At 42.5% G+C, this 26,817-nt stretch overlaps 1 protein-coding gene across 1 annotated transcript; it reads left to right on the forward strand.

The window, feature by feature from the left end:
• Nucleotides 1–26,817, forward strand: LOC115811656 (potassium/sodium hyperpolarization-activated cyclic nucleotide-gated channel 2-like). Its single transcript, XM_030773948.1, is given in 9 exon segments — nt 1–130; nt 133–1,192; nt 2,670–3,093; nt 7,363–7,524; nt 15,432–15,650; nt 22,322–22,468; nt 23,185–23,425; nt 25,394–25,558; nt 25,868–26,817. Coding segments are annotated over 9 exon segments (3,498 nt in total).

The raw sequence follows: 26,817 nt of genomic DNA on the forward strand, positions 1-26,817 counted from the left end.
ATGCTCAGTGTCATGGACGGGGGTGAGATTTCGCCTGGCTCTGATGTTAGGGTGAAAAAGAAAACGACCGGTAGCGGCTGCGCATACACACATACACCCGGAGCATACACCTGCTACCAACTGCGCAAGGATCACAGAGTTGTGCAGAGTCTAATTCTGACACTGACAGTGGTCAGCACAGTGCAGGATTAAAATTTTGTGACTCTAATCAGGTTGCTATGGAAGAAGCAGAGGATGGAGAAGAGGAGTTCAAGTTTCAGCACCACAGGCTGAGACGAGCTGGTGGCAGTGGCGGCGGCGCCGGTAAAGGAGGTGGCGGAGGCAGCATCAGGATGAAAAACTTTACACCAGGAGGGGGAGCCGCGTCAACAGCATGCAAGAACTCCAACAACAATGAGCTCAACCCAGTTCAAGACTCCTCTGAACAGAAGGAGCAGTCGGCTACCGCTGGTGCTGCTGTAGCAACCAAAACGCCAACTTGTCTGGGAGATGCCGTCGGACGAAACGACTCTGTTAAGACCGGAGGAAAGAAGTCTTCTACCGTAGTGGCCGTGACGGTAGAGGCTTCTAATGATCCTGGTGATAGTGGTGGAAATAGCACAGCACCGGGCTTCAGCATGAAATGCAACAAAAACGGAGAATGCAGGAGGGACTCCGGTACGACTGGGAGCCTCCGTTCGATCATGTCCAAGCAAGACAAACAAAGTGGAGGCGGGATAACCCGATCTGAGGACGGGAATAAACGGGCTACCTGTAATTCAACGACCAGCATGGACGGGTCGACCACTCCTGTCGGTTCCCTAACACAAGGGCAGGGGGGTGACACGGCCAATACCGGCAACACCCCAGTCTCCGCGGGTGTCCCAGAGAAGAAGGACTCCAAGGTTTCTTTTTCCAATGCACCAAGTCGGAAAGCGTCCTCTTCTCTTCACGGTTCTCAAGCCCAGTCTCAGCAGCCGAGGAATTCAGTTACATTTCTCAAGTCGGAAGATGGACCGCAGATGGTTGCTGATGATGCGGAGACACGGGGGAGTCAAGCAAGCTTTATGCAGAGACAGTTTAGTAGTATGTTACAGCCCGGTGTGAATAAATTCTCTTTACGCATGTTTGGGAGTCAAAAAGCGGTGGAAAAGGAACAAGAGCGCGTAAAATCTGCAGGCAACTGGATTATTCACCCCTATAGTGATTTTAGGTAAGAGTTTCAGAATAACAAGACCCTGATTCCAACAGAATGATAACCAGCAACTTTTAACAAATTTAAGTCTATACGAACAAGTTTCTTTGCACACGAATCTAATTTAAACTGGCTGGCAAACTTGAATACATTTCAACCATTCCACCCTGTATAAAATATTAGTTTGAAGATTATTCTGAAGCCCCATGGTTGATTCAACTCTTGCGATAACTTCAGATTGCTTTTGAAATATTAATTTCAGGCAGACCCTCACACCCCTCAGTAGAGACACATCATTCCCATAGAGTTTACGGCCCGCAGTCACTCTGTTCCTTTTATCCACAGTAACGCATGTTTAATCCATGCAACGACTGCTCAAGGTTTCTAAATTTAAGTAATAATAAAAGTGAGTTATTCTGTCAATTAGTGTATGGTTACATGCATTTTTTTCTTTTTTTTTTATACCACATTGAACTGCTCAGCACCACGCACTAGATACAAATCAAAGCGCTACCTTCATAAATGACATACGACGTCATTTCTGACGCTGATATTTTCTATATCGCTTATGTATGCTTATAACTAACGGCCTGTCCACTAAGAATCGATCGATACCGTAAACCAACTCTGTAGTTTTCAAAAACCAGCACCTAGTGCTCGATAGTGTATATTCAATTAGGTTGTTCCGAATGTGTGTTTTTGACTTAGACACAATGAGTTATTGTGGACGTCACTGCACCGCTGGTTTAATTTCGTTGACGATAGTATGCAATAGCGTAATTACAATGGGTAGTCATGTACAACCGATTATGTAGCCGATGGCCCCTCTATTCTCCTGAACCACTTAGCCTTTGGTAATATTTCGACGCGTAGAAAGTCTTATAATTATATCCCGACTCCAAATCATATATCATATCGAATGATTGGTTACTTTAACATCTGTAAGCTAAACGATAACAGTAACTGCTTTGACTCTGAATGAGTTGCATCAGTCAAGAGTTATGACTCAGCAATGCACCTAGTCAAAAGGACCCGTGACCTTGAGCTCTAACCATGGTATTCAGCAACAATTGTCTACACCGTGTGCGGCCATGCAGTTTAACGTTTGCCGCGTAAGCACTGGCCCGCACATACGGCCAAATTACGCTGTAATTTCAGAAGCTGTGAGCTGACTTAAATTATTATGATATAGCCGAATGAACTGTGCTGCAAGAGGGCATTTACCGTTCAACAATGGGCTATAAAGACAGCGAATCACCAAAAGCACAATCTGGTCCTTATAAGCGTTTACCCAGGTACATATATTTGTCTTTGAATTAAAATTTAATTTCTAACAAACGGTCAAAGAGCATTTTATTGTCTGAAAAGTGTATAAAATCATAGCTTGTTGTTTTTGGTTGGCAAAAGTATATATTTAGTGTTGATAAATCCATTCACACTCCACATTCATCTCCTTAACCTCTCCTTGGTTTGATACGATCCTCTATCACTGCAGATTTTACTGGGACTTCACAATGCTGCTTTTCATGGTGGGCAACCTGATTATCATTCCAGTAGGCATCACCTTCTTCAAAGATGAGACCACCACACCGTGGATTATCTTTAACGTAGTGTCAGATACCTTCTTCTTAATGGACCTGGTGCTCAACTTCCGCACCGGCATCATTATTGAGGACAATTCGGACATCATCCTGGACCCAAAGACCATTAAAAAGAAGTACCTGAAGACCTGGTTCATTGTAGACTTTGTGTCCTCCATCCCAGTGGATTATATCTTTCTCATTGTGGAGAAGGGCATTGACTCAGAGGTCTACAAGACTGCTCGTGCCCTGAGAATTGTGCGCTTCACTAAGATCCTTAGTCTACTTCGACTCCTACGTCTGTCCAGGCTCATACGCTACATCCATCAGTGGGAAGAGGTGGGTCAGCACAAACAATCATCACTCAGCCAAAGTGCACTGTATTTCCATACATATATGCCCAAACAAGGCTGTAATGGACCCTAAGCAAACAATTAAGATCCTCAGAGTGTAGAAGAATGATTAATCACTGTGGTGTGAGTCACTCTACTGCCTTGAGCAATAGCCAAATCCTAGCACACATGATTGACCAGTTAAATGATGAATCAAGATTGTCTTATGCAGTGCCACTGGGTTTGAGCAATATTTCATGTGTGAGATGTTACATTGACTGATCTGGAACGGTACAGAGCGGAAAATATGAGCATTAGTTAATGTTCAAACTGAGAAGTATAAATATTATTGTGACAACTTCTAATTGTCACTGGTTGAGGTAAAGGTCAAAGGAAATGATTGAAAAACAGTTCACTGAATATGCATGAGACGTTGCTGTGAATGTTCAGGGGGCCTTCGTCAGTTGTGCAGTATATGAACATTGGTGTGTGTGCCCCTTGCCTGGCAGAGAACAGATAGGGCAGGGATGCCCAGCCCCCCCCCCCCCCCCCCCCCCCAGACAGGCACTCTCTGCAGGGCATTATCCAGCCAACAATAGGGCGCAGATGGACACTTTACACGGGGCTAATTGATCACTGTTGAAACAATGATGCCTCTGTTGTCAGGGGCTTGGCAAAAGGATCATAGACAAGTGAAACTGCACACCAGTTCTGCCAATGCTGACTGGAACGTGAATGTTCAGTTAGAGCAAAACCTTGAGGAACCAAAAAAAAAAAAAAAAAATGTTTTTTTTGATATGTCATATGACTCATGCAACTATTCTAATTAATTCCTCATTAATGCTCTAATCACTATCCCAATTAACATTTAATCAGTTTTACTTTGCCAGATCAGACGCTTAGGAGAAAACAGTAGGAAATGTCTTACTCAAAGCCTCATCTCAGCATTTTCATTTATTGTGATTAAAGCTTATCCAAAGGCTAAATCTATTTGTTTGATATTCCTAGAGAATACCCTTGGTATAATAATAGAAACAGGTGTTTTCTTTGACATTGCTGGAGCTGACAGGAGGATCAGGTAATTCCTTGCATCCCTACTGTCATCAGTGTGACAGAGGTATCTGGGGCTGATTCCCAGATCCATTTAAACCCCATAAATAAAGCGTCTGACACAGGAGCAAGCACATTTAGTATCAATTACCATTCAAAAGGACCGCGCAGGTGGGCTTTAGTAATGTAATTGTGTGAATCCTTTTATCATAATTACATTCTGATAATTGATAATATGCCAGCAATGGGTTTTTTAGTTTCCCCTACTATAGCCAGAATGACTCCATTAGAGTTTCTTTCCTGTCACTTGCATCTTTCTTTTGACAGCTCCCCCCCCCCCAAAAAAGCATTCTAGGTTTGCATATATTTTCCACATCATGAAGAGGCCAATTATCTCTTACAGGACGCTTCAAGGTCTGCTTTTTTTGTTTGTCATGTTGTGTTTATGTTTTGAATATTCTGCTTAACCAATGCGGCCAAACAAGGCAAGCAATTAGTCTGCGCAGCACAATGAAGACTCTCTCACTGAGCTTTGTTTGTGAAGAATGCTTGAGATCGAGTTGAAATAGGACTCTTCTGCAGTGTACTCAGACAGTTTGCCTTAGCTGACCTTTGGATAATTGGATTTTAGAGACGTGTCATGAGAACAGCGGGGAGTTTGAAGTTTGAGTAAGGATAAGTGTTGTTAAAGATGACGTCAAAGTTTGATTATGTGTGTTTTTTTGTAAAAAAGAAATCCCACTTCATATGGTGGATTTAATACCTGTGTATCTGCATATTAATTACACTAGTGCATGGTATTATGATGTATGAGAGGAACAGGCATACTGATGTACTACTTAAGAATACCGTGTATGTATTTTATTATTTTGCCAGATTTTTTTGAATTGGTTGGAAGTTAAGTGGTAAGGACCTGTCTGTTTCTGAAAGCTCTGCTTGTAAAATCATAACATAGCTGTTAACATTCCTAATCTAATAGGAACCTCTAATACCAACTGTTTGCTTTCAAGAGGGAGCCGTCACTCTAATTTCACAAGTCATTTACCACTGCGAATGGCTTTAGAGCCATTTATGGACAATGTGCTGTCCATGGTGCTGAAAACATACCCATGCTGCAGTCTAGCATCAATTAGTTAATTGTCACCTAAAGTAATTTAGTCTTTCATTACTGCATGAGTTGTGAACAGCACTGTTCCTGATTGCGCTTTCCTGTAATTGCTGTAACTTTATAATCCCGTATTCTAGAAGCTGTCCGTCACCAAAGATGCTCTGGCTCCATTCAGGCAGGCTTTACTGAGGATCTTGGTGATTAACCAGATTCTTTTCTGTACTCATGGAAACAAAGGTCTCCTATCCTTACAGGCTTCTGAAGGCAGAGTTAATTACTCAGTGAATGAGTTCAGGAAAAGGACAATTCCTGCACGAAAGAAACCTGATGAAAAGAAAGAAAGACTTCAATATGAAATAGTGAGAATAAACAAATTAAACGTGATCAGCACTAAATCATGAATGGATCAATGACAGGGAAAGAAGAAATGCGTTAATAAACACAGATAAGAGGAAAAAAATGAATGTCTTTGGGAAGATAGTGATTCTGTTAGGTAGTGATATATCATCATTGAGGATACTTACTCCATAAATTCAGCTGTACTCAAAAACTGTTAAATAATTCTCTTTATAGAATGAAGAATTGAATCGAACTTTTCCATTTTAATACTTTTCAAGAGTTTTAAGAAGCAATCATTGCTTAGAGCCTTGAAAAATGATCTCTGATGTAATAGGCCCTGAGAAAGATAGTATATTGTCCAATGATGGGAATTTTAAATTGTCGTTCTTTTCTCGTAAATAATCTTTAGCAGGACTTCCTTTTCTGACTCCCCCATAACCAATATAGTCATTTACATACTGTGATGCAGGAACGCTAATTAGCTTGTTGACTCCTGTCATAATAATCAATGCTCATCACAAGAGATTGCTTAGTATGATATTGCTCTGTAAATGTTTCTTACTTATTCCAAGTTATTACAGCTGTTACAAATGATTTGTGTGTATTTCAACATTCATAACTTTGTGTGCCACATACAGTATAAATGATCCATGTCAGATGAACTGTACTGTACAGGGTGCTAATACATCTGTACATCATGCTTAATTACAACTTAATTACTTAACAACACTTAATAATTTAATTACACTGTTCTTTTGACAGTGCTGGCCTCCATTAAGTCATACAAACAATTATAGTGACTTATGAAATCGTGACAAACACTGTTATGTCAACTTGATGGAGGAGGGGTCATGTAAATATTACCATAGGATAGCAATGATATGATCCCCCTCTTAAACATGCTTACACTGGGAATATAATCCTGACCAGTGACCTATTGATCAGATTTGCATATTGATTGGACTGCACCTGAATTTTCTACAGTCAGGTTATTAATAAGAAACTGAGGGACAGAAGGCAAGTACAGGTAAGGACTGTCTTTGTGGGAGTCGACTGAGTTCTGAGAAGATGATGACGTATGTTTTGAGCGAGGTTGTGTCTGTTTGGGGTGAGGAACAGAAGACAAGTGACTTGTCAATAGCGTGACTGATTGATGGGCCGTACCAAGCAGTAACAAATGCAGTGTGTCTGATGGTTGTTTGATGCACTGGAGTCTGATGCACATCATTAATCCTACAGAGCTTCATTTCAGCATCCTGCAGGCACGAACAGACTGTAACTCCGTACAGTTCTCATACCTTTTTGAGTTCAGTGATATCAATGAAACTGACTTTGGACCAAACTGACCTCATTTGGAATGACTGAAAAAAATGTCCTTCTACCAATGCCATTCGGTTGTTTGCAGTGACCGTCATTGACAGTCTGTTTGTCTTTTTCAGTACAGTCCTTAGTATGTAGGAACATAGATTTTCCAGCTTCACTCTGCTTGTTTGCATTTTTCTACACACAGGATACTGAGCCACAATCAGACTCCAGGGAAAGCTCTCCCACCGGTTCTGTTCTAGTATCAGTCCCTCATCTCCCAACCCTGTCCCTCAACCATTACCACAAACTAGTCTTAATTAAACAGCTCAGGGGAAAGGCCACGAAGACCCGCAAAATCCTAATCGTTTATTCACACGACATCCAATAAAACTCTGAGCTGTTAGTCCTACATTAGAGTTTAATGACATCTCTGTGGACACACTGACTGTGTGCTGTGCATTTTGTCTTTGACAGATCTTCCACATGACGTACGACCTGGCCAGCGCGGTGATGCGGATCTTTAACCTGATTGCCATGATGCTGCTGTTGTGTCACTGGGATGGTTGTCTGCAGTTCCTGGTGCCCATGCTGCAGGACTTCCCCTCTGACTGCTGGGTCTCACTCAACAAGATGGTGGTGTGTACATTAGACAGATAAATTGAGCTGTCTGTTTCTTTTTCTTTGTCTTTTAAAATAAATGTTCTTTAGTTTTTATGACTGTAGTTGTTATTTTTATAATATTATTTATATTATATATTAATATAATAATATATATTATATATTATTATATTATTTTTATATGATGTATTCTGATGTATTTATATGATTTTTTTCCTTTTCTTTTTTGTTTAAACTTAACTTTACACACACACACACACACACACACACACACACACACTAGTTTACCTTTCGGTAGACAGTGAACTCTAATGGAGGATATGCAGAGAGTCAGATGCTGCTGGGCACAGTGTGGGATGGGATTGTAAATAAGGGCCCCTCATTGGCTAAGTGTTCAGGAACACTTAATACCCCAGTAGCACAACTGTCTGGAATGGAATTCAACTCATGCTGTTTGTGTCAGATGTCACATATGTCATTAATTCACAGCATATGAGCAAACAATCGATAATTACGTTACGCAGACATGGCCCGTCATTGCTTGCGTTACTTGAGAAACAGTAATTTTTTCCCCTAGTGAATTATTTCATAATTATCATAACTGATAATTACTATGTGACATCCACGCGTTTCTGAGGTCTTATTGCACGGCTGAGAGCCAGGAACAGTGTGGGATTTGTCGTGGACCCCGCGGCACGAAGTGCAAATAAAGAAAATACAAAGTTCATCCTTCCTTCAGACAGCTCAACAAGGATCTGAAATGAGGAGAGAATTCACAAGGAGAAATTGTATGAACAGGTCATTTTTTTTTCTCTCCTCGGTCTCCAGCGTTCTCTTTCTCTCGCCCACCCTTTTCTTTCCCAATCTCTCGTATTTTTCTCTCTTACTTTCTGTCTGGCGTCAGTCTCACGAAGCACGTTATGGGCGAGATAAAACGAATGCGTGTGTTGGCACACCCTTGGGCTGTTTAGAGCGGGCATGTGAGGCAGGGTGATGACAGTGGAGATAAAAGTGAGGGAATGGGTGAACGGGGACATGCCGGTGTAGCAGCTCTCTCTTTGTTCCCCTGTCTCTCACAGATGAAAGGGTAGGATTAGAGGGCCAGGGCCCAGGTAGACTGTGCAACCACACACATGCACACACACTCACACATACACACACACACACACACACACACACACACACACACACACACACAGAGTTGCATGAATTTCCATATACCACAGAAAACCTGTGGTAAACACATGTACCTGTACTTTACATGAACATACTCTTAATTTAGACACCTGCTATAGCCTGTCTGGTACGTTCAATAAATTAATAACAATAATCTATGTTTTCAGCAAGTGAACATACTAACGAGGCCACAAACTGTGAAAAAGAAACATACTTGAATGGTCATTTGTATATACTAATGAGGCCACAAACTGCGAAAAAGAAACATACTTGAATGGTTATTTGTGTTAAGTTAAAATGATGGCTTTTAAAAGATACGTTGTTTTGACTCATCTTTGATCATTTAAATGAAGGAGTATTTACAAAGACGACCTTAGTGAACCCTGTCTTTGACATTCTGTATGTGTCTGTATTGGTGGATTGGGAGTCAGGACATGTACAAAGCACCTATTGAACATATGTATTGACAGCTGTAACTGCTACTGATCCTCTCACATGGGTGAGTGGCAGGAGAGGAGTATGGTGTTCTGTGGCCCGTTAAACCAACTATGGTCGGTTCATCAGGGTCTTGAGTTGTCATCTGACAGAGAAAGAGAAAGAGAGAGAGAGAGAGAGAGAGAGAGAGAGAGAGAGAGAGAGTCTCCACCGTCAAGCGTTTGATGGCCAGTGGCGTTAGTCTGTACATACAGAAGCAGGACATCCATCTTCAGCACAGCGCTGAGGGCCCTGTTATACTCCACCACTGTCGGTCACTGTTATTCTCCACCACTGACAGTCACTGTTATACTCCACCACTGACAGTCACTGTTATACTCCACCACTGACAGTCACTGTTATACTCCACCACTGCCAGTCACTGTTATTCTCCACCACTGACCATCACTGTTATTCTCCACCACTGACAGTCACTGTTATACTCCACCACTGACAGTCACTGTTATTCTCCACCACTGACAGTCACTGTTATACTCCACCACTGACAGTCACTGTTATTCTCCACCACTGTCGGTCACTGTTATTCTCCACCCTTGACAGTCACTGTTATACTCCACCACTGACAGTCACTGTTATTCTCCACCACTGACAGTCACTGTTATTCTCCACCACTGACAGTCACTGTTATACTCCACCACTGACAGTCACTGTTATTCTCCACCACTGACAGTCACTGTTATACTCCACCACTGACAGTCACTGTTATACTCCACCATTGACAGTCACTGTTATACTCCACCACTGACAGTCACTGTTATTCTCCACCACTGACAGTCACTGTTATACTCCACCACTGACAGTCACTGTTATTCTCCACCACTGACAGTCACTGTTATACTCCACCACTGACAGTCACTGTTATACTCCACCACTGACAGTCACTGTTATACTCCACCACTGACAGTCACTGTTATACTCCACCACTGACAGTCACTGTTATTCTCCACCACTGACAGTCACTGTTATACTCCACCACTGACAGTCACTGTTATACTCCACCACTGACAGTCACTGTTATACTCCACCACTGACCGTCACTGTTATACTCCACCACTGACCGTCACTGTTATACTCCACCACTGACCATCACTGTTATACTCCACCACTGACAGTCACTGTTATACTCCACCACTGACAGTCACTGTTATACTCCACCACTGCCGGTCACTGTTATTCTCCACCACTGACCATCACTGTTATACTCCACCATTGACAGTCACTGTTATACTCCACCACTGACCGTCACTGTTATACTCCACCACTGTCGGTCACTGTTATTCTCCACCACTGACAGTCACTGTTATACTCCACCACTGACAGTCACTGTTATACTCCACCACTGACAGTCACTGTTATACTCCACCACTGACAGTCACTGTTATACTCCACCACTGACCGTCACTGTTATACTCCACCACTGTCGGTCACTGTTATTCTCCACCACTGACAGTCACTGTTATACTCCACCACTGACAGTCACTGTTATACTCCACCACTGTCGGTCACTGTTATTCTCCACCACTGACAGTCACTGTTATACTCCACCACTGACAGTCACTGTTATACTCCACCACTGACAGTCACTGTTATACTCCACCATTGACAGTCACTGTTATACTCCACCACTGCCGGTCACTGTTATTCTCCACCACTGACCATCACTGTTATACTCCACCACTGACAGTCACTGTTATACTCCACCACTGACAGTCACTGTTATTCTCCACCACTGACAGTCACTGTTATACTCCACCACTGACAGTCACTGTTATACTCCACCACTGACAGTCACTGTTATACTCCACCATTGACAGTCACTGTTATACTCCACCACTGCCGGTCACTGTTATTCTCCACCACTGACAGTCACTGTTATACTCCACCACTGACAGTCACTGTTATACTCCACCACTGACAGTCACTGTTATACTCCACCACCGCCAGTCACTGTTATACTCCACCATTGACAGTCACTGTTATACTCTACCACTGCCGGTCACTGTTATCCTCCACCACTGACAGTCACTGTTATACTCCACCACTGACAGTCACTGTTATACTCCACCACCGCCAGTCACTGTTATACTCCACCATTGACAGTCACTGTTATACTCCACCACTGCCAGTCACTGTTATACTCCACCACTGACAGTCACTGTTATACACTGTTATACACCGACAGTCACTGTTAAAGTCACTGTTATACTCTACCACTGCCGGTCACTGTTATACTCTACCACTGCCGGTCGCTGGGGGAGTCCCATCTATCCACAAAAGCCATTCATTGTTCTGTCACAAGCCCTTTGTCTGGATTACCAGGACTCTGTGTGTGTGTATATGTGTGTGTGTGTGTGTGTGCATTAGTTTTGTCTAATCTTTGGTCAGTGTGTGTTAAATGTGGATGAATCACAGGACAGAGAGCTATCTCTTCCATGGGAATTAATTTAAAAGGAGAAATGCACTTTTTTTTTTTTTTAGATTTATCACACTGATAGTACCACAGTTATAATTCTAATATTTTGATCATATTACTTTCAGGATTGATTGTGACATCATCTGCTATTGAGACTTGGTGTCTCGGTTAACTTTACGACACAGGTCCATCCAAGGAACTGAGTTTCACACACCATATATCACCACCTATTGGACATTAAAGTGTCCTTCACAGCATGAGTAGAATATATATAACATTTATGTTCGTAGATTAGTCGGTCAATCATAGCCAACATAAAGCTGTCAGGAAAGTGTGGGGAAAAAGAGTACCTAATGTGTATGCATGAGGCTAACCTGCAAGTGGCACAGTTTAGACTAGTCACCTGGGACAGCATTCTGGTCAGTCTGCACCATAATGTATTATTCTAATAAGGAATCATGAATCTACTATGAATCTGATGAAAAACTGCCTCATTGCAGGATATTACCCCATAACAGTTAATAAGAATGAATAAAAATACTGCCATATCTGGCTGTTCAATAATAGCTTATAATATGAAAACCATAAGCCTATGATGTAGTAAGACATTTTATTAAACAAGTACAAAAGTAAACGGTTAGCTCATTTTGTAGTCTGTCATAAAGTCAGTGCAGTGTATTTATCAGCACATATCACACCGGCCAGACAATGGCTTGTTCCCAGCTGAGCGAATCCATACACAAGAGGATTGAGGTAAAATATTCACTTTTAGCTCGACCTGAAATAGATCTATTTGAGTTGAGATGTTCTTTCAGAAAAGATGCATCATGTCATGTCTTACTGTGTAATGACTCACAGACATGTCAGTGTTATGCAAGCTTTTAATATAGTCTTTGGTGTGAGTGCATCCCCAAAGATTATTATGATTCCCAGAAATAACACAGCACAGCCGTGACCTGTTAAACCCATCCCAGAATAGACACTAATCAAACACAGAACTATCAGATACAGAGCCACACTGGAGGAACCACTCTTTGTCTCTTTTTCTCTCGCTCTGTCTCTCTGTCTCTTTCTCTCCCTCTCTGTCTCTCTCTCTCTCTCTCCCTATCTGTCTCTCTTTGTTTCTCTTTCTGTCTCTCTCTCTCTCTCTCTCTCTCTCCCTCTCTCTCTCTCTCTCTCTCACACACACACACACACACAAACACACATAAACTTGTGCACACACAAACTCATGCTCACACAAAGGCGGTCTTAAAAAGATAACTTACAGTAACTCAGAGTGAGGCCTTTAATTAGAGAGGAAGTGAAAGTCACTCGGTGTGACTGGAGTTCTTTTAGATACTCTATGCATGTATTAAAAAGACTGTGTTGAAAGTCATCCTGAAAAGAGTGGATTAGAGTAGAGATGCTCAGTAGGACACAGAGTTGAAATATATATTACAGAAAGGTCTGGGCTTTGAAGTGTGGGTAGCAGTGTGTGTAGAGGGAATCAATGCTGAGGCAGCCACTGTAAATTCAGATAAGAGCGAGTAAACAGAGGGCACTGGAGCTGGGACGGAGATCAGCGAGCTTTATTACATGTGGAGCATTGTGTGGGGATATTTGTTCAGCTTATCGGCCAGTGGACACACAGCCTTTTACACCATACATCCATCCCTCACTCCTCTGACCTGTCAACATCCACTGCTTGGTGAGAATGAAATGGAGATGAAAACAGGTCTCTCTCTCTCTCTCTCTCTCTCTCTCTCTCACACACACACACACGCACACACACACACACACACAAACACACACACCATTTATGGAGCCTATTTCTCATTTTTCTCTTTCCATTTCTGTTCCTTTGCACTGCCTCTATTGTTCTCATTAAGTGGTGCATTAGCATCTTAGGCAGGAGGAAGGTGAGAGAGTCTTTGTGCAATAAAATATAGCATCCAGACAATAACACACTTTGCAAGAGTGTATTTCTGTGTGTGTGTGTGTGTGTGTGTGTGTGTGTGTGTGTGTGTGTGGCTACTTGTACAGCTATCCTTGTAAGGACCAGTTTGAGATTTAGACCTTGGGAGTGAGGACATTTGAGTGATCCTCACTTCCTCAAAGGGCTGTTTGAGGGTTAATTCTTGGTTTTAAGGTTCAAGTTAGAATAAGGTTTAGGTTAGAGTTAGGGTCAGGGTTGGGGTTAGGCATTTAGTTGTGATGGTTGAGGTTAGGGCAAGGGGCTAGGGAGTGCATTATGTCAATGGGTGTCCTCACAAAGAGAGCAGTAAACGTATGTTTGTGTGTGTGTGTGTGTGTGTGTGTCTGTGTATGTGGATATTCATGGAAAGAGAAGGAGAAATAGAATCAGATGGTGAAACAGGAGCATATGTATCAATCCAAAATGCTGATGATTGGCACAGGTCGTATGGAAATTTGTGCGTCAGTGTGTGTCAACCCTCATAGAGACAAACACGTCTTTCCAGAGTCGTTTCCATCGATGTTACCAGAGAATCTCTTTCCTGTTGATGTGTATGTCTCCAGAGGAGCTTGCTACTGTATATGAGTATGTCACTGTATGTAATTGCATGACCCACGTGCCTGTGTGAATTTCTCTGTGTGTGTGTGTGTGTGTGTGTGTCTGGTTCCTGCGAGGGCACTCTGCTCTCAACAGAGCTTAGTCTATTTTAGTGCTAAAGTGCTCACGTCTCATCCATTATTCAACCCCATTCACTCCACTGTTTTCATTTGGGCCCTCGATCTTCCTCCCTTCTGTCTTCCCTTCCTCTTCCTCACACATCTCAGGAAAAAAAAAAAAAACTCCAAAAAAAAAAAAGACACACATCACCCTAAACTAAACTTTGAAAGACACGCAGGGTCGTCGACTGCGGACCAGAGCTAAGCATTTAAAGGATGACATCAGCGAGTCTAAATAGGCGAGCTCAGGCCCTACTGTTTGAGAAGACAGCTCTGGTAATTAATCCTGCCTTGGGAATTAGCAGAGTGACATGGTATGTCCAGCTCTGATGCATTTTAAAAAGGGCAGATTTAATGGCATCTTGTTTGAGCGTCCTAGCAGGAAATGATTTTCTTAGCTTCTGTCGGAGACTGCATGCTGTTCTCTCTCTCCCCTCACTGGAGAAAGGAGTGTACAGACTGATAGGCTTTTCCTCCCTGGTATCCAGAGACCACCCACTGCTGACAGTTAGTTACACTCTGTACTAATGTGTTTATACGTGTAATTATATCATTACTGGCGAGTGCTCTTATGAGGAGAGATAAGGATTCTGTACGGTGAGACTGAACTCTGGGCTAAAGATTAAGGATCAAAATGATAGTGGATAATATTAAACACTCAGATTTGTTACAATTATCTGTGTCCCAGATTTGTCATTTTTCCAATGTGTGTGCAATGTCTGTTGGAGATGTTTTTTTCCCCCCATTGTATTAGGCACTGTACTTACATAAGTTATGTCACTTTAACGTAATGTGAAGGATAGTCAGCTCGTTAAAAACATAAATTCAGCGTTTTGAAACAGTCACTGTAATTGTGCCCTTAATGAACTGAGATATATTCCCACATGAATTCTGAAACAGTCAGAAACCTCAGCTGGGCCACACTAGATTACAAAGCATTTTATTAAGTATAGCTATGAATCTCACCTCTCTCTCTGTCTTTGTCGCTCTCTGTCTTTCTCTTTCTCTTTCTCTTTTTCTTTCTCTTTCTCTTTCTCTCTCTCTGTCTCTCCCTCTCTCTCTCTCCCTCTCTCTCTCTCTCTCTCTCTCTCTCTCTCCCTCTCCCTCTCCCTCTCCCTCTCCCTCTCCCTCTCTCTCTCTGTCTGTCTGTCTCTCTCTCTCTCTGCAGAATGACACATGGAGTGAACTGTATTCCTTTGCAGTCTTTAAGGCGATGAGCCATATGCTGTGTATAGGTTATGGGCGGCAGGCTCCAGAGAGTCTGTCTGATATCTGGCTCACCATGCTCAGTATGATTGTTGGGGCCACCTGCTACGCTGTCTTCATCGGTCACGCTACCGCCCTCATCCAGTCTCTAGACTCATCCAGACGACAGTACCAAGAGAAGGTGAGAATGTTGTCTTCTCTGACATAATCGAGATTGATTGAAGAATGAACACACACACACACAAAAACAAACAAAGATATACAAACACGTACACACACACACACGCGCACACACATACACACACGTGCGCACGCACAAGCACAAGCACACACACACACACACACACACACACACACTTTCTCACTCTCTCTCTCTCTGTCTCTCACAGAAGATTGAACTGGGTGTAAGCGCATGGAACTTGACACTTAGAGACAAGCACTCCTGCTCCAGAATAATACTGTCATTAGAGTGGCGTTTTGGCAGGAAACCCACTTTAGTCAGTGTTCTGTACCTTCAAAGATGGATTGACTGGAAGGGGTCAATAGAACTTTATGCCATAAAACTTGACCAGACCTGATGGAGTAATTTTGGGTTTAATAGTAGTACCACTTTTTTAAAAACCAGTTTGCCATAGAGCTGCCCTGTGAAACTCTATTGAATGTTAGAATGACGTTAGCAGAAATATATGGGTCTGTGAATGTGAGCGGTTAATATGCCCTTTTCAGTTCTGTTTACCAACAACAGAGAAGTATCTATTGAGAATATCCATTGAGAGGTACAGTCACTGAAATAAAAATAAATGAAAAAAACCTAAATGTTTTGCCATCCATCTGGTCATCAAACCCAGGTATAAGTCATTCCTGGTCAAGGACATGGAATAATGACCTGCTGTGTAAGAGCAGTGGTTGACTCTTGAGATGGGCCAGCCTTTTAGCACTGATTATACTTAGTGTAAAACCCCAGGGAAAAGAATACGGCGTTTAGATTTCCATTGACGCTGATGGGCTGAGCTGAACTTAAGGCTGAGACAGGCCAAAATATCTTGTGGCGGTTGCTGGAGTCACAGATATTATTCTATATTTAAGAGTTCTGCCCTCGTTAATCCTAAACTACTATTTATTATAGTGTTAATATGCACTGTTACAAATATGAAGAAAGCTATCACTGCTACATTGTATGTCAGCAACTCCATTACTTATTTGGATCTTATTGGGTCTTATTTGGATGACAACATTTAATGTAATTACAGCCAGTCACTGTGTTATCAGTCTGGTGCTGACAGATTGTTAATAATATAATTGTTTTAATCAGAACTATATTATGTGCTGAGCACATGACTGCTGATGTAATTGCTATTGTGACTGGATTTTCATCTTAGCCAATCATACTCTGGTCTTGTTACCATGCAGAAAGCTGGGCAGAGCCTCACAGGCTCTCTGATTTGCTGCATGGAAGTGGATGTGGTATCATTACCCGTAACAGCCAATGATTTAAAGTGGGCGTGTTATCCTAGGTGGAGGACAGACGCGATGTGTGTGTATGTGTGTGTGTGATGGTGTGTGTGTCAGTGATGGTGTTACTGCATGTGTGAGTGTCACTGGACTTATTGTGTCAGTGTGTGTGTGCATGCGTGCATGAGTGAGTGTGTGCGTGCGCGCACGTGTGTGTATATGATTATGTGCGCGCGTGTGTGTGTGTGTGTGTTTTATATTATGATGTCTCTCTGGACAGGATGAAATTGATGAGGCAGCAGTCCTATGTCCTGTTCTTGTCCTCTTGAAGGTGACGTAGACTATGCAGGAGGGGTGTGGGGTAGAGCTTTGTGTCCTTGAGCGCTGCGTAATGATCCAGCCGGCCAGCAAAGGGGGGGGGGGGGGGGTGCGCTGCAGGGGACAGAGTGAGGGCTGCTTGTGCCTCATAGGCCTGAAATTGGGGAATTTGCTTTTGGAACATTTCAATGGAATATAGCTGACTCAAAGCTGGCTCCACTCTTTTCATTCAAACTGATTTTATTTTACCGTGAGAACTTGGTTATGTTTGTACCTGTTTGCGATGTGAAACCCTTCTTGTGTGAGGGCTGGGAGTCCAATTTTTGAACGATTTACCTTCGGAATCCATAATATGTTTTTTCAAACAAGTGGCTCAAACTTCAAGTGTCTGTCTGTCATTAATCATCTGGAGAGACTGTTAAGTTATCCAAGAGACTGTGCCATTGATTCTTCATTACCACTCTTCTTTTGTGCCTTTGCCTGAGGCAGCCTGTAGAACAAGGAGTCCTTCAGACTAACTGCTGTGACTGCTTTATGTGTGTGTGTGTGTGTGTGTGTGCGTGCGCACACGGTGCTATTACTGTAACCTTAATTCACAAGAAACACTTATCGTCAGTGATTTTGTACACGTACACATACACACACACTCTCTCTCTCTCACACACACACACGCACACACACACACTCCTGGGGGAACAAAGACACCAAAGCCCAAGCTGTAGAGCCAAGTGTTGTTCGCCTGAAGGCATCACACACTGCAGACACAATCATTTAGTGTGGCATATGGCCAGGGACAGGGGAATATACAATACTAGGTCTACAACATATATCACAGTCTCTCTCTGGGTCATGTGTATGTGTGTGTGTGTGTGTGTGTGTGCTTGTGTGTAATTCTCTGCATGTCTGTGTCATCTTGCTACTTGACAGCAGGTATGGACTGTGTGTGTGTGTGTAGGGAATGTAGTGGGGTGATGGTGTAGAATGAATACAGATAGCACAAGAGAGCACAGAGTAGATCAGAACAGGTGACAATTTTGTCTCCGTCTCCTCCCCGCTGAATTTTTTTTGTCTGACTTCCGTCTTTGCCATTTAAAAGCCAAAACTCAGCTGTTATGCCAGCTAACAGTATTTGCATAGTGCATCTGTGTTTGCTTACAAGAACTCTGAATCACTGAGAATGGTGGAGTCCTTTAGCCAAGAGCATTTTAATGATTTTTGTTCTAGATAATCTATGACCAAGCTCGAAAAAAAAAAAAGATAACACTAAGAGCCATAACATTCAAAATGAATCAGAATAATCTCAACTTAACTCAGATGTTATGGCTGCATCCACAGAATTAACCTCAGTCAGTCTCAGGTGCTGTGGTAAAATGTGATTTGCTTTAGCTGACTGAGTTAAAGGTTTTTATTCAGGGCTCGTCTGGACTGCGCTACGCGGCGCGGCTGGTACAGCTGTGCGGTGGGCATGCCTGCCTCCTATTTCTGTGCCAGGTGAAACCCGGCCCTTTCCCAGGTGCCTGCTGTGAAGGATGACCCTGGATTTTCATCTCCTCTGTTTTTTTTTTTCTCCCCCGGTTCTCTCCCGCTCTGTGCCGCAAAGCCTCAGCAGTCGTTTGTCTTTTGTGGGCAGTTTGGCCTCTTATCGCTTATCACCTCCTCTTCCTTCCCCTCCAAACGTTTATCCGACACGGTCACAAGCCATTACTCTTCACCCTGCTAAAAACGGACGGGAGAGAGTAGTATGCAGATTACTGCTGTTTAGGAAACTGTGGCTTTCGAAGTTTATTAAATCTGTCAGGTTTCCCAGTGTAGTTAAAGACTCTCAGAAGCTGTATAATTTCATCTGAATAAATGAACATACAGCGCTTTAGAATGACACTCAAATTGGAAGTCCTGTATTAAATATTTCAGGTTGTGTGAACAAGACAGAGCCCTTTTTTTTTTAATAACCCCTGTCATAAAAGAGTAGACAGTGAAACACGTGGGTCGCGATGACACAAAATGCTCTTCAGAGCAGATATGTAGAAGGCCGTTCTGGCCAAGGCAGCTGCCACACTGTTTTATATATTAACGGTTGCTTTAGGTTGTGACAAGGATTGAAATCGCAGGTCTGCTGTGCCCTTTCCATCGGTGCAGTGACCTGAATAAGTTGTGACACTGAAACACATATCCCAGGCTTATTGTTGGCTATTCTGCCAGCACAGTTTCCATTTGACACAACAAATGAACGTTTAAAGCATGAATGTTTAAAGCCTCTTCTGTAAGCTCGTAGGGTTCCAGAGCCGTGGACATTATAGCAAAACCTTTAAGGTTGGAATCGTTCTAAATGTCTAATAATGCCTGAAAAGTTTTAAAAACGAATTTCCATCGGCATACCGGGCGTATCCGGCGCGGGGACAGTTTTGCCATGATTTGTTTTTTTTGTGCTGTAGTAATAGAATGAGGAGTTATTAAACGAGCGTGTTTTACTGTGTGCCTTTCTGTGCCTTGACCCTTAAATTAGAATAGCACAGCACTAAGCAGGAGGACACTGCGACAGGACAGGGGAAAAGTTATCACCGCTGCACTGTCTCTCCCGCCAAGACTGGAGATGTTATAGAGATACAACGTTTTCCATTTTCTGTGTTTTCTCTTCATTTTTTGCTTAAGTTGGACAACATTTTAATGAAAATGATTGTAAATGTTTGACAAAGACGAGTAATATTATGTCATTGAGAAAGAATTGAGAAAATTAATAAAATGAATGATTGGTATAAAAAATCCTATGATGAGTTTAAAAAAAAAAGGTGTTTTATGGAGAACTATCCTCCCTATCTCAAACCCTTGATTACATGGTTTTTGAATGTACATATAAATGTAAATAAGTGATGTATTTACACATTATCTGCATCTTTACATATTGATATTTGTAACATCATGTGATCTGTTTTTACCAGGTGATGTGGTGTTTCTAGACTCCTCATGTGCTATTCTTGCTGTAATTTTTCTTCTTATACAACTATTATACAAACTACTCAATGCCCCATTAGTAATTAGTTTACACATTTGAGATATTTCTTCACATAATATTATGTACAGCCACGATACCATTACCTTGAGATCTATTTGTGCTGAATTATTCAGCTAAACATTTTTATCTCTTCTCCTCTCCTCTCCTCTCCTCTCCTCTCTGGAGCTATGGCTGAAAACAGTAGTGAAGGTCAAATGGATGTTTCCAGTACTTTTCTTCCTTTGCCTTTTGCATGAACAGGCATCTCCAGTCTTTACAAAGCCCCATCTCTGATCCCTCTCTGATTTCTGCACTCAGGGACATTAGAACCATCCATCTGATAAATGACATCACAATCCACACACTCCACAGACTTCACTCCACAGAGTGATTGCATGAACAGTATTTTTATTTTATGCTTCTAACAAGTCATTGCTGAACAGGTGAAAAAAGAACAACTCTTCTCTAAACAGAGTATCTTTCATTCCTTCCAAAGACAAATCTGCTCATATCAGTGCATTTGTTTTTCTATGCTGACCGTCAAGGTATCGGACTGAAATTCAGTGCCCTGAAGAGAACACTGTTATATTGTGTTGCCTCGATAAATCTCTCTCTTTTCCATAATTCAGCCATATGTCTGCTAGGCCATGTTTGTGGTTGACAGACTGTATATTTAAGGAATGGGTTTAGATGGTGGTAGCAGCTTTACTGTGGTGAGGTGGGACAGCAGGTTTTAGAGGCTGGGCCTTCTGTTTGACACGTCTTAAATCAAGCAGGGACGGGCAGCCTGCTGAAAGTTGACGTCGTTGCTTTGCTTTATGATCACATGCCTCTCGTCATCCTTCAGAGGAAGAAATGACAAGTTTGCTCAGTCACAAAGACTGGAAGACCGCACATCGGTACGGAACGCTTTGTCCCCTTGCCAATGACCACAAAAAAAAAAAAAAAAAAGAAAAAAGAAAAAGTGCCTGAAATCACACATTATCCCCGACGGTGTGATCGGTTAATGGTCGCCCTGTTTGTGTGTGTCCATTCTGATTCAATATCCCGTCCTTTAACCAGGACTCAGTTTCGCTTTGACGTCACGCTGTTGGCTATCAGAGCGGACTGATGGCGGTAATGGGGGGGAGTAGACTACTCTCCCTCTGCTCTTGGCTTCTCTCCTGAGCCACTAAACAAATTTACCTTTATCAAGTCATCAATGAGGCCAGTGCACAATCAGTCCTCAGACTTCAATCTGACAGTGCTACAGCCCCTCTTGTAACACGTCTCATTGATTGGTGCGGTATCAAAAAGAAGTCACCGTTTGGCTGAGTGTTTTTTCCCATGTAGATTGGTAATGTAATTCCATCGCCTGGCTCCTGATTAGAAACACATTTTAATTCATTGCTTAACTGCTGATATAATAATATTTTACAGACTTGACAGACAGTTGAGTTTAGAGCATATTCAAAGACTTTAACCTCATAAACCTTCTGAACACATAACCAAGAACAGTTGTTTTGATAAAAACAAGACAGACAGACAATGTTCTTGTCTGGCTTGGTATATTAAAATGAAATCTTTGAACAGGCGTGGTTATTGTCATATTTTATTTCTTAATTTAAAAGTAGAGTTTGTGAGAATGCTCTGTACTTCTTGTAAGGGTGTTTTGTCGTGTTTTGTGAGGAGCATTAAAGTAAATTACCCACTCTGGAAGATTTTTATTTGTTTTCCTGTATGTGTGTAGTGAAAATACCAGGATATATGGCCCATGAAAGACTGACCTGATTTCAGTGTTTTACATAAGTCATTATAATGTTGTTATTGCCTTTCTGTCTTCTTAAATAAACACACTATGAAGGATGTTTCCCTCATTAACAAAGAACTTGGAGAACAGATATGAGGTCAGTTTCCATCAAGCTGGATCCGAAGTAATTGAATCTTAGGTACACTCAGCCACGCATATACACGCACACACACACAGACACACAGACACACACACACACTCACACTCACACACACACACACACGCACACACACGCACACACACAGAGTCACAGATTACACATTCTTCTCTTACCTTACCTGTGTTTCTTTCTCTGTCTCCACAGTATAAACAAGTGGAACAGTACATGTCTTTTCACAAACTTCCAGCTGATTTCCGACAGAAAATCCATGATTACTATGAACATCGCTATCAGGGAAAGATGTTTGATGAGGAGAGCATCCTTGAGGAACTGAATGAACCACTGAGAGAGGTGGGTGTAGGGGTGTGTGTGTGTGTGTAAACACCCATGGAAAAACGGCATTATGGGAGCAGACAGTTTTTCCCTCCTTGTCCTTGCTTTCCAAAACAATGGAGCAGTCATGACATTGAACTGTGTAGGGCTGCACACATCTCTCTATGTAATTGTCACATTCAGCTCTGCCGCTGGCATTCTTTATTTATGTGTGACTTCTAACTTTAGAACTTCTCAAGCATGTTGCCACAGTGGAAGTATGGGAAAAGAGAACGACCATAAAAAGACGTCCTGCATTTAAAAAAAAAAAAGAACTTAAGGTCACAAAGAGCAATTTTTCACATTATTAACCACCAACAGAAAATGTTTAAGGAAGTATAGAAAGGATACCTAAAATCTATATCATGGTATAAGAATGTGTCAGTCCATAAAAAAATCAATAAGTATAAATTTGAAAGAGTATTTTTAATTTAGAGTATGGTTCAGTACAGTATTACAATATGCAGTCGTTATATAAATCTGTCCAAGATGTAGAATTGACTTTGGCTACTTGCAGTGACTAATGTGGATACTTTATTTCAGGTTTCAAAACCCCAAAATGTGTTTGCATAGCAACTGTGTTCAGCATTTTTAATTGCATGCCTTCTACATGTACTGTAACTTCACGTTTCCTTCTGGAAATTTTTGCTAAAATGAACGGAAATACTTCCTGCCTCTTTTCTGGATTCTTCTAGGAAATTGTGAACTTTAATTGCCGTAAACTGGTTGCTTCCATGCCTCTGTTTGCCAACGCTGAGCCAAACTTCGTTACCGCCATGCTGACCAAGCTGCGCTTTGAGGTTTTTCAGCCAGGAGATTATATTATACGAGAGGGCACCATTGGTAAAAAGATGTACTTCATCCAACACGGTGTGGTCAGTGTGATCACCAAAGGCACTCTGGGAATGAAGCTTTCGGACGGATCTTACTTTGGAGGTATGATTTCCAAATGACCCCTGTTAAGTACACATTAACCTGAATTAGCTACAAAGACCTACTGAATTTTGTAACACTCTAATCTCCGTAACTAAACTCAGTTTTTGTTAAACATACTACGCGAGCTTTTATCATACAAGAAGATTTTAATCAACTTACTTTTAATTAAAGTTTTGGAGGAACGTATAATTAAAGCCCACCAAGATTTTTTTTTTTCTAACACTAAAACTCTGTGCCACTGTTCTCCAACATTGTGACCGACATAAGGATAACTCTTATCAGACTCTCAGTAAAAGTCTAATGGGATAATTGCAGTTGTACTGATTGAGAATTTGAAGCATCTGAATGATGTCACACACTGTCCCTCGGATGCTTAGCCCCACTTTTCCTGCCAAACTCAGCCACCGCTGCCAGCGTTTAAGACTCAAATGTCATACTGTTCATGTTTTGGTGCATGCTATTTTACAGGCGCTTCTGTGGATCTAACTGAACCTGACAGCTTGGCTTGAGTGTCTTTATTCAGGTCATTTCTAAGGATAAGATGGGTACTGGTTATAGAGGATGACACATCCAATGCAGTTCTCTCAGTCTAATGCAGCAGGCAAGAAGGCTGATTCTATAGATTATGTGATGGGATATGATTTGTCTGTGGAGTATAACCGTGAAACCCATTGCTTTGTTTTGAGCTAAAGATGTTTGGGACAGCATCTGCCATATTTTTTGTTAAATCTTTTGCATCAAGCACGCTATCAAAGGAAGAAGAGAAAAATGGAAAGAGGTAAATTGAATTAACTAAAATATAGAGGCTTTAAAATGAATGGTCATAGCTTTATTTAAAGAAAGAAAATAAATTACACGGTCAAAATAACAGTCCATGTGGTGGTTTCTATCTCTGTAGGAAGATCTCTGTTCCTGTAAAATGGAAGACAATCCCTGGGCTGCTAGGTTTACAGTGACTCATCAAATTTCAGCTGCAGTGATCAGTGAGGTGTATTAGCACTCAGAGCAGATGACCTTGTAGAGGTCACTGAGGAGCAGATGCAACCATCATAAAACATGAAGGAATAATTCATAGTCCCTAGCTGTGGATTTTTGCTCTATCTTTTGCCCGGTACTGATGGGAACTGAGCAGATGTCTGGAGCAAATGTAAAACAAAATAGGGTCCTGAAGTGAGATGCTAATCAAGCTCTGTGTGCGTGTGTGTGTGTGTGTGTGTGTGTGTGTGTGTGTTTGTGTGTGTGTGTGTCCATGTGTGTCTGTGTGTGTCTTTATGTGTGTGTATGTGTGTGTGTGTATGTGTGTGTGTCATTGTAGCTGTGATATATTACCCTTTCGACCGATGAATAAGTCCAACCCCAAATGAGTGGTTCTGGAATGTTAGTTGGCTATAATTAGCTTTGGCTTCCCAGAGAGAGGACATGGGGCTGTGTGTCTGCGTTGCTGGATTGATTTTGCAACAATGCTGAAAGATAGACTCTAGAGATTGGAGGCATTGAGTAATGATAGGGGTCAGTCAATCTGAGGATGACATATAGAAGACCCAGAGGAAAAACGTCATACCATAGAATGGACATATCTCTTACGCTAAGGGAAAATGTAGTGATTTTGAAGTGCACAAAAACCAGTTTTGGTACTGAAACCTGCATTTGTCAAAGCTCACAATGATGTTTTATTGATTTTGTGACACTGAACATGCTATTTTCCTAATGCACTGGTTAAGTAGCCTGAATGGTGCAACGAGGTACAAACAAGTGGATACACGTGGAGTAATGTGTGAATGCTGGGCTTTGCATTATACATGTCCTGACAGTGTTCCATTTTTAGTAAACAAAAACATTGTTACCTCTGTGTCAAGTTATGCAGTTGAAAAAAGGCTGAATATATGATGGGATTGCTTCCATCGAGCTCATATGGAAAAAGCTCTCTCAATATAGATCTTTGTTTCTTTCTTTCTCTCTCTGGGACAGAGATCTGTTTGCTGACTCGAGGTAGGCGTACAGCGAGCGTTCGAGCAGAGACTTACTGTCGGCTGTACTCTCTTTCTGTGGATAACTTTAATGAGGTTTTAGAGGAATACCCCATGATGAGGAGAGCCTTTGAGACCGTGGCTATTGACAGACTGGATCGCATAGGTACCCACCCAAACCTGCACGAAAAATGTCTTTTATTTTTAATGTCACTCACTCTCTTCTCAAATGCTGAAAAGTGCATAATATTAGAGAGAAAAAAAAATACTTTTTCCTCATAGAGTTATGAATGCAAGATTTTCATAGGATTGATGAAAGGAAGATGTGATGAGGGATGCAGTGCCTTTTTTTTTTTTCAAAAATGAAGAATTTCCATTTAATCAGTACCAACCGTGGTTTGTTTAGATTGTATTAACATATGAATGCTCCAGTATAAAAGAGACAGTCTAATAATGGAATTCATCCCGAACACAGGCAAGAAGAATTCTATACTGATGCACAAAGTGCAGCATGATCTCAACTCTGGAGTCTTCAACAACCAGGAGAATGAGATGATCCAGGAGATCGTGAAGTATGACCGCGAGATGGTGAAGCTGGTGGACCTGCAGCGTCCTCGGGCTATGTCCATGACCCACCCCAACCCAAGCAGCATGTTCGCCCCTCCAGGCCAGTCTCAGGGCAGCTCAGCTATCGCGACCCTGCAGCAGGCCGTGGCCATGAGCTTCTGCCCGCAGATGGCCGGTCCAATGGTGGGGCCGGGGGTCCTGCAGTCCCCACGGATGGTCCGACGTTTCCAGGTGATTCAGAACCTCTCCAGCCCCGTGTCACTGTCCCCTCAGCAATCCCAGCCCCCTGGAGGGGCGTTTGCTGCTGCGTCCGTATCCAGCCCACCTGTACAGAGCCCGCTGGCCGCCCCAAGCCGGACTTTCCAGTACGGCTGTAGCCCCATGGGTGGCCCTTCCGGTTCCCAGCTGTCACTCATCCAGCAGCACGTTCCCAGCCCGACGCGGCCAGCTCCTCACAAGAGCACCCACTCTTTAGCTAGCGGTGGCCTGAGTCAGGAAACTCGGGCGCTGTCCGCCTCGCAACCCTCCCTTCCCCAGGATGGAGCTCCCATAGCAGGACCCAGTCCTCCACCATCCACCCACGCCTCCTCCACTTCCATCGAACCCCTGCAGCCTCACCCAGTTGTACCAGGGCCCTCTGGCACGAAAAGTGCCCTGTCCCAGAGGGTGACTCAGCCTCAGCAGCCATCTCCAGTGGGGGTTTTCTCCCCCACCCCTCCACCCACAGCTACGGAGGCTGGAGTGAGTGGTACATCAGTGGCACCGGGGCAACCGGACTCAGGAGCACATAAGAAAGATTCCATAGTCAGCCTTCCGGAAACAGACCTGCCCAGATCCAGGTTGTCCTCTAACTTGTGA

The sequence above is a fragment of the Chanos chanos genome, chromosome 5, assembly GCF_902362185.1.
Source record: "Chanos chanos chromosome 5, fChaCha1.1, whole genome shotgun sequence".
Lineage (NCBI taxonomy): Eukaryota > Metazoa > Chordata > Actinopteri > Gonorynchiformes > Chanidae > Chanos > Chanos chanos.